This window comes from Papilio polytes, unplaced genomic scaffold, assembly GCF_000836215.1.
Source record: "Papilio polytes unplaced genomic scaffold, Ppol_1.0 DF822067.1, whole genome shotgun sequence".
Taxonomy (NCBI): Eukaryota; Metazoa; Arthropoda; class Insecta; order Lepidoptera; family Papilionidae; genus Papilio; species Papilio polytes.
Genome location: NW_013527137.1, coordinates 6,386,853 through 6,394,832, shown reverse-complemented (window position 1 = coordinate 6,394,832; position 7,980 = coordinate 6,386,853). Strand labels below are relative to the sequence as shown.

Sequence of the window (7,980 nt, the reverse complement as noted above, 5' to 3'; positions counted from 1 at the left end):
ATTTTCTCGCCAGGTACTCTCATAGTTTTTTAATAACTAAATACTCTCAGAAGGCCTATTTATTTTTCTTCAATACCATAGCTCTTATGTAAGTCTTTTTATGTATATGGAAGGTTAAATTGAAATATCAAAGTTTCGGTAAAATACAAATTTATTTAAACTCTATTATCTTACATATCAATACTGTGGTAGTTTTAGTTCACTGGCCAAAGTTTTTAGAGCACTTTTCATTTATCAAGTTTACCTTAAAATTCAATAATATGACACAATTAAAACATACGTAGGGGAAATTACATTTAAATACAGAGTTTGTACTAAAACACATTTCAAAATACTTAACATAATATAATGCGAACACACTTAAAATTTCAATTAAATAAACAAAATTGAGAATTTATTCCAATAACACCATAAAACAAATTATCTGGCTCTAGTATGTAAAGCTAGAAAAATATTATATTAATTGAGCAATTTACAAATCTTACATATTAAATTCTTCACATAGAAAAGGAACGAAAAGTACACATTGTATTTATAAAATACACACAAAAAGTAATAACATTCAATTACGCCAGTTTAACTGAACAAACTTTTCAGTTAAAACTGTGCGAGTGTAGACATAATTTAACTGTACAGTTATAACTACGTTAAGGGTTGTATAGGAATTAATTATGAGATTTCCTGCAGAATACAACACATTTTTACATTTAAACAGGTTTTTGAATAATAATATGGCAATTTAACTTATAATTTTGATTATTAAAAATAAAAGTTCAACCCTGTTGTTTCCTTTCCAAGTCTCTTAGTTTCAATGTCAATTCTTCACCAAAGGATTCTCTATACTTTTGGCTAATATTATCTAATAATGCATATAGAGTTTCATATTTCCTTTCCGATGTAATACATCTTTTATTAAGACACTCAACAACACTAAATCCTGATGCCGACATCTCTACAGTGTACACTTCATCTTCATGGGTAGTTATTTTTAAGTATATTTTTTGGTTGGTACTCCTCAAGTCTGGCTCGACGATCGCTTCTTTAACATGTTTCCGCACATCGTTTAACGCTGCTTCTGCTTCCAGTGGCCATGTCTCTTTACCTAACACTTGCTCGGTCATTGTTCTGTTAAAAAACAATACATGTTAAAGTTTCACCCAGTATCAAATCCTCAATTCACACAGGCGGTTTTTAAACACTCGATAAAATACCTTCAAATAGATACAAATGGAGCTTCATATATTACTTCATATGGCTTTTAACACGCGACTTTGATCACAGTGTTGTATTTTAAACACTAGACGAACAAATCAAAAGTGGTTTCAAAGCGTTAATCGCTCGTAAGCCAATGCCAAATATAGCAAAGAACGCAACGTTAAAAATTCGCCCGTGCGAATACGCTCTAAGATTAAAAAGAGAATTCAAGAATTATTTTTGGTTCTTAGAAAATTTAAAGTGATTAAGTAAGGCATGCATTTACTCAATATCTTGAATAGTTTGCTAAAGTTTTTTTCTGTGAAACTTGCAGGTCAAAATTATAATTTTTAACCTACTACTCTGTTTGCCAGATTAAAATTCCTCCAAGATTGGATAGATGAGGGTCCACCATCAGTGTTCTGGATATCAGGGTTCTATTTTACGCAGTCATTCCTGACGGGTGTGCTACAGAACTACTCAAGACACAACCGCATACCGATAGACAATGTACATTTCGAGTTCACTATCACTAGTATGGAGGCTGAATGTGAACAAGAACCTACATTTGGAGTTTATTGTAAGGTGAGATTACATTTTCTTAAAATCAAATAGTGTCTCATGGGATTATGTGAGATATATGACAATGTGTTACATTTCTATACTGTGTTTCAAAATTTCTTGTCCTAATACATGCAGCAAAGGAAACAAATGGATAATCAGGGTCATGAACACAGTATGTATGTTTGGGTGAGTTGTGGTACAGTATTATGCATGGCGTTACAGTTTTATGTTTTTGGTCCGGAATCTTCAAATCTAGAATTAAGAATATGGTAAGATACTTTCACAGGAAATTCAAATTATTTTTCATTCTTTCTTTCCATTTTCTTATAAGAAATGGGATGGAAGTATAAGGATTTGTTAGTGGGATAGGATGAATGGGTAAGAGAAAAATCCTCTTTCTCAACATGCCTTAATCTGGTGTAAAGATAGGCAACATATCTGCATATGCAGATGTCCTTGGGCAGCAGTTACCTATTTTGTTTAATTCCAATGGCTCTGTGCTTATTTGTCACCTTGTATTAAAGAAATATTTATGTCAGTGTTTTATGTCTACAGGGATTATTCTTGGAAGGAGCCAGATGGAACCGTGAAACAATGCAAATGGATGAATCATATCCAAAAATCCTCTTTGACACAATACCAATAATATGGTTCCAACCAGCTTTGATTGAAAAATTCAACCCACCACCGAGTTACTTTTGTCCTATCTACAAAACTAGTGAGAGAAGAGGTGTCCTAGCCACCACGGGACATTCAAGTAACTTTGTCATGTATATAACCTTGAGGACGGATATACCGGAGAAACATTGGATAAACAGAGGTGTGGCAAGTTTAACACAGCTTGACGATTAAAAAGCAAATAGTATTTTGTTTCGTTCATTGAAATAACTGTTTTTGTTTTTTTTAAGTTAATTTAATTATAATGAAATAATAATGTTTTTGAATTTAAATAAAGGTATTTTGTACACATTTTTTGTTTTTTAATCTCCTATCAAATTATACATGAATCAAATGTTTAATACTCACCACTATAGAAGATGTACTTGGTGATTTTAAGATATCTAAATACCATGAGAATAAAGGAAATAGGAATGAAATTTTAAACGGACAACTAATATTACTTGTCTTTTTATTTACGGAAAGTTATTTTTTTGCCAAAATAAACAACGAATTTTCACAGAACGTCACGTCATGTCAAATGTCAAAAATTTTTCGAATCAGAATGTTTTTTTCTTCGTAGTGCCAAAAAGGTAAAAAGCAACAAGACACCGCGAGCCACGCACATTAAAAAAGTTTTATAAATATACGATTCGGACAAGGCGATTCCTACGATTTGAATTTAGATTTTGGTGAGGTTGGTGGATGAAATAAAAATATTACTTATTAAAACAGCAGTTGCACCTTTTTTAATTTTTTTTTAAGCAATGTTCAGTATAATTAAGGTATACAACTTTACGAGCTTTAACTAGCTAGGAAAATGTTTTGTCAGATAACATTCAGATATTGGCATTTAAGTTTGTCTTATTCTTATGAATTTTCATCATCCATCAGAAAACTCCATCCAGCATTTTCAACAAAAAGTTCTGAATACGGTAATGATGACCGAAGAATATTCTGATTGTAAAATCAGTTGCGTAAAATGGAATTAGAGAATTTGTTGCTTTTTGTTGTCTTACAGATGGCGCACGAAACCTTGTATACTGCGTATGCCGATCTGACGTTTTTGGTTATTTTTGTTCTCGCCTCGTGTTTACTTTAGTGTCTAATTTTGGTCCAATTGCGAAAATTTTGTTGTGCAACACCTCAAAAGTTAATATTTCTATAGAGAATCGTGTACCGACGCCGAATAATATCGATCCACGGTTCCGGACTAGATATATGTATACAGTTTTATCACGTGGTGGTGTGATTTATATAATTCTTGTTTACCGCACTAGCTGAAACTTTGCGCATGTGCGTCCCGTCTGTAACCTCAAAGTGTAGAACGGGGACGGATTCGGCAGTTTCCGGATATCCGGGTGGTTCGTTGGAGCTGTGATGTGCCATCGTGAGGGTGTGCGGCCCGCGGGACAGCGTTGGTGAAACACGCGCCGGAGATGGCTCAAACTCAGTTCACGCCGAGCTCGGAGAGCGACGCATGGGCGCTGCTCGCGCTCAAGTCAGCGCCCGCTTCGCCCTCGAAGGTGCAATGGGCGCAAGAGCCGGCGCCCATCGCCATCGCGAGACTTGACGGTCGGGATTTTGAGTACCTTATTCGGCAAAAACGTGTCATTATAGGGCGGAATTCGAGCCGCGGTCAGGTCGATGTAAACATGGGACATTCGAGTTTTATATCGCGCCGGCATCTAGAACTGTTCTATGACCACCCCGAGTTCTTCCTCACGTGCAACAGCAAGAATGGCGTGCTCGTCGACGGTGTGTTCCAGCGCAAGGGGTCCGCAGCTATGTTGCTGCCCAAAAGGTAAGCATTTCCTAACCTTATAAAAAAAATCATTTTGTTTGTAAACATTATTTTTTGTTTATACCTACTTGATTGATTTTTTTTTATAAAGGTCAAGCAATTATGTAGTACTTTGTTTACATTTCGTTAGTTGAAAATTTATTATTCTATTAAATGTTATCTTTTCTAGAATACTTATTATGTAATAACATAATTGCAACATATTTTGTGTATGTTGTCATCAAGCTTCTTCCAATGCTTTCCTTTTAAGTTTTTATTTGTAATTGATTTTCCTGTAATGGCATTATGAATAGTCAACAATTTACATGTAACATGTTGGGAATTTGTCCAAATTTTATTTTCGTATTGTGTGGGTGTGTGTATAAAAATACATAATTGTCACACAAAATAAGCAGTTAGTCATCACTTGTTTATTGATGACATCATGCTATTTAATGCTTCACATATATTATCTAATGTGGTATGTTTGCAAACAGAATCAAATAATTTCTAGAGAAAAGCATAAATGTTGTTTATTCTCCATTTATAATTCAAAACATTGTGTAGTCAATCTTAAAAATATCATGAATTATCAAGTATTATTGATTAAAAGTAATGAACACATAAAGAAAATCTTCTACTGTGTGTTTATGATCAGTTGTGGTCAAATAAAAATAACTACTGGATAGTTTTTAGTTTTGAAAAAACTGGTACCAAATGCGGATGTCTATGGGCAGCGGTCGCTTCGCCATTTTGGCGGATTCAGGTGGCCGCTTGCTCGTTTGCCACCTTATGTTATAAAAAAAAAATGCCAACTACATTGCAACCTGAAGAAGGATTACATAAACTATACCTTATATACCAGAGTAACCAGTGTACATATGTAAAAACAAAACAACTGATAGAATATATAATCCTGTCTTTTTAAAAGTTGTTTTTTTTAATTAGTCAGTCAGACTTCCTTTTAAGTAACCAAAAGGCACTTGTGTCATTAAGTCCCGCTCTTCCGTGTAACACATAATGTTGTAAGGTATTCATGCTATTATAATAAAGCGCAAAAAACACACCACCCTGTGGCACATATTACGAACAATTCTTCCTTTAACAAAAAGCACTAAACTTACAACACACCTCAGGCTATGTATTTTCACGCTTAAAAAGAAACTTCTGTAAGGCTAAGGTGGAAGACTGTGTTGTTAAACAAGTATATGTCATGTAGATAATAAAAGCACACAAGTTAATATATGCAGCTATATCTAAATAGTCAGTTGTCTCTATTATTTTCTGTTTTTAAATAAAGATTAAAATTCATACAGTAAATTATTTTAATTAATTCCCAGAAATAATTCAATGCTTTAATGGCTAATGGAATTTTAGAGGTATTTTTAGGTTACAAATATTTGTTTCTTAGCATCAACATTTCACTAGTTCAATTTTTTTTAATTCAATGATAGGTGCATGTTACAAGTAATATAACTAGCAAATTGTAACAATAATTGCTCAGTCGATGCTATAAATTTATTGTATAACACTTCTATAAATATGTTTTAATTCATAATTTCATTTAGACCACCCACTTAAAGATAGTAAATTATTTCATTCATTATTTTCTCTGATTGCTATAAATAATATAAACAAACACCTTTATCAATTGACAGAGTAAACAAACAGTTGCGAGGTCATTAGTTGGCCATATTTGTTTTGCGTGCACTCTTCCACAGATAATAAATAAAGATAGTGAAAATTGTATTTTTAATCTGTAAATGATATCGCGCGTGCGTGTTTTTGGTACCGCTTGTTGAATTGTAACTCAGATGATGCAATATAATGTAATTCTCATAGGATAGTATTCAATATGGATTACATATTGCATGGGTTTAGTTTACTGTAGTAACTTATTATACTACTATGTAAATAATTGTGTAATCAATTTATTGGAAAAGAAATTGACTTAGTAAATTGATTCTTAGTAAAATACTTAGTTACTACAAGCTTAATATTTTCTTAATTTCTTAAACTAATTTGTGATTGGAAACAAATGAATTGAGGCATATTATTGTTATTAAAAAAGCCAGAGATAGATTATTTTTTTAAATATGAACAGATTTTGACAATGGAATTTTACAGAAACACATCATACTAATACTAATATTATAAATATGAAAGTTTAGATGGATGGATGGATGTTTGTTAGAGTTTGTAGTCTAAGCTGAATATATCTGGATATCAATGAAATTTAGCATAGATGTAGAGGATAGTCTGGAAGAACACATAGGCTGGTTTTGATTTTTTTTGTTACCAGGCGGATGGAGTCGCGGCCGAAAGCTAGTACACAATAGTGATGATTAGCGTAATTTGTATGTACTATTTAATTGTAATGATGATGTGCAGATGTTTTAAATTTAATGATTGAATTTAAGTTTGTCCCATAATGATTTGGTCATCCAAATTATGTTAAAAAGCATTTTTTCTTGTCATATCTTTATGATTATGTTATCATCTGTATTATGCCAAAAAATATAATTACACTGTTTAGTGTTTTAACTATGACCACCGCTGAATAATATTACAGCCATTTAGGTCATTCATTTAAGATCTAGAATTAATAGCTATATGTGATGTTAATGATTTTTTAATCATGTTGATGTATACATTTTTGAATTTGTAGTTAATATGTGTTATATATACTCGGTGTTTTCCTCGTAAAGCGATTTTTTATAACACGGTATGTTTACGGTAAACTCGAAAGTTTGTTATCTGTTTTCGATGTCTATTTTTAAATTCGCCCTTGTCTAGTGATTTCCTTTGTCCCAGTTGTAATGATTATGTTTGTTTATCTTATGTAATACAAATACAAGTATTTTATTGGTAAGAAAGTTACAAGTCCGTTAAAAATATAGAAAAAACACTACAGATATTTTGCATAAAAATTATACATAAAACAATCATGGTAGGAACAATTCTTCGACACCATAGAAGGTTTTTTGTATTAGCCATGACTTGTGCTTGTTTTTAAATGACGTGAGGCTGGTATCTGTGACGTGGTCCGGGAGGCGGTTCTGCACGGCGAGCTCCATGACGTGCGTGGATTTATAATATTTTATTAGATTTATAATATACGAGCTGTTGCCCGCGACTTTGTACGCGTGGTATTAGAAAACATACAAACTATACAAATTACAAAAAGCTACGTATCCCTCGGGAACCGGACATTTCTCGGGGATGAAGCTTATCCCATGTGTACTCCAGACTTTGTATTATATGTGTGCCGAATTTCAACAAGATATGTTGAACCGTTGCAGAATGATCGAGTAAACATTAAAAAACTAGATCAATGAATCCCACGGGAACCGTAACTTATCCTGGGATAAAAAGTAGCCTATGTGTTCTTCCAGACTATGCTCTAAACCTGTGCCAAATTTCATGGAGATCCCTTCAGCCGTTTAGGCTACAAACGCTAACAAACATCCATCCATCCATCCATCCATCCATCCATCCATCCATCCATCCATCTATCCATCTATCCATCCATCTAAACTTTCGCATTTATAACATTAGTAAGATTAGTAAGAAGTAAGATTATGTAAATAAGTTTTAGTTCTGATTACTAAAGTAGATTAGTAAAGCTTTTGATATTTAAATAATAATAAATCTGTGTTCCTTTTTCTGTCTTTTTAATAATTAATGCCAGATAATTCTTTGCCTTTGAAAGTATTCTCTTCTCTTTTCTGTTCAAACTCCCGTTTTATGATATTTCTATAGTGGATGTCTGAGTGATATGC

General features: G+C 32.9%; 3 protein-coding genes across 3 annotated transcripts in view; 2 read left to right on the top strand and 1 right to left on the bottom strand.

Annotated features, from left to right (window-relative positions):
- The window catches only part of LOC106106905 (dynein heavy chain 3, axonemal-like), a 22,059-nt gene extending 19,361 nt beyond the window's left edge, over positions 1-2,698 (top strand). The window contains exons 58-59 of the mRNA XM_013287563.1: positions 1,552-1,779; positions 2,314-2,698. Of these exons, the coding sequence (XP_013143017.1) occupies positions 1,552-1,779; positions 2,314-2,610 (525 nt within the window). The 3' untranslated portion in view covers positions 2,611-2,698. The remainder of the gene's footprint in view (positions 1-1,551; positions 1,780-2,313) is intronic.
- Positions 134-2,975, bottom strand: LOC106107380 (GSK3-beta interaction protein). The gene is made up of 2 exons (XM_013288220.1): positions 2,785-2,975; positions 134-1,125 (listed from the first exon to the last, which is right to left on the bottom strand). The coding sequence occupies exon 2, from the start codon at positions 1,119-1,121 to the stop codon at positions 774-776; it is 348 nt and encodes a 115-aa protein (XP_013143674.1). The 5' UTR covers positions 1,122-1,125; positions 2,785-2,975; the 3' UTR covers positions 134-773.
- Positions 2,976-3,424: 449 nt separating this feature from the next.
- Positions 3,425-7,980, top strand: part of LOC106106904 (forkhead box protein K1-like) — a 37,635-nt gene continuing 33,079 nt past the window's right edge. The window contains exon 1 of the mRNA XM_013287562.1: positions 3,425-4,219. Within this exon, the coding sequence (XP_013143016.1) occupies positions 3,855-4,219 (365 nt within the window). The 5' untranslated portion in view covers positions 3,425-3,854. The remainder of the gene's footprint in view (positions 4,220-7,980) is intronic.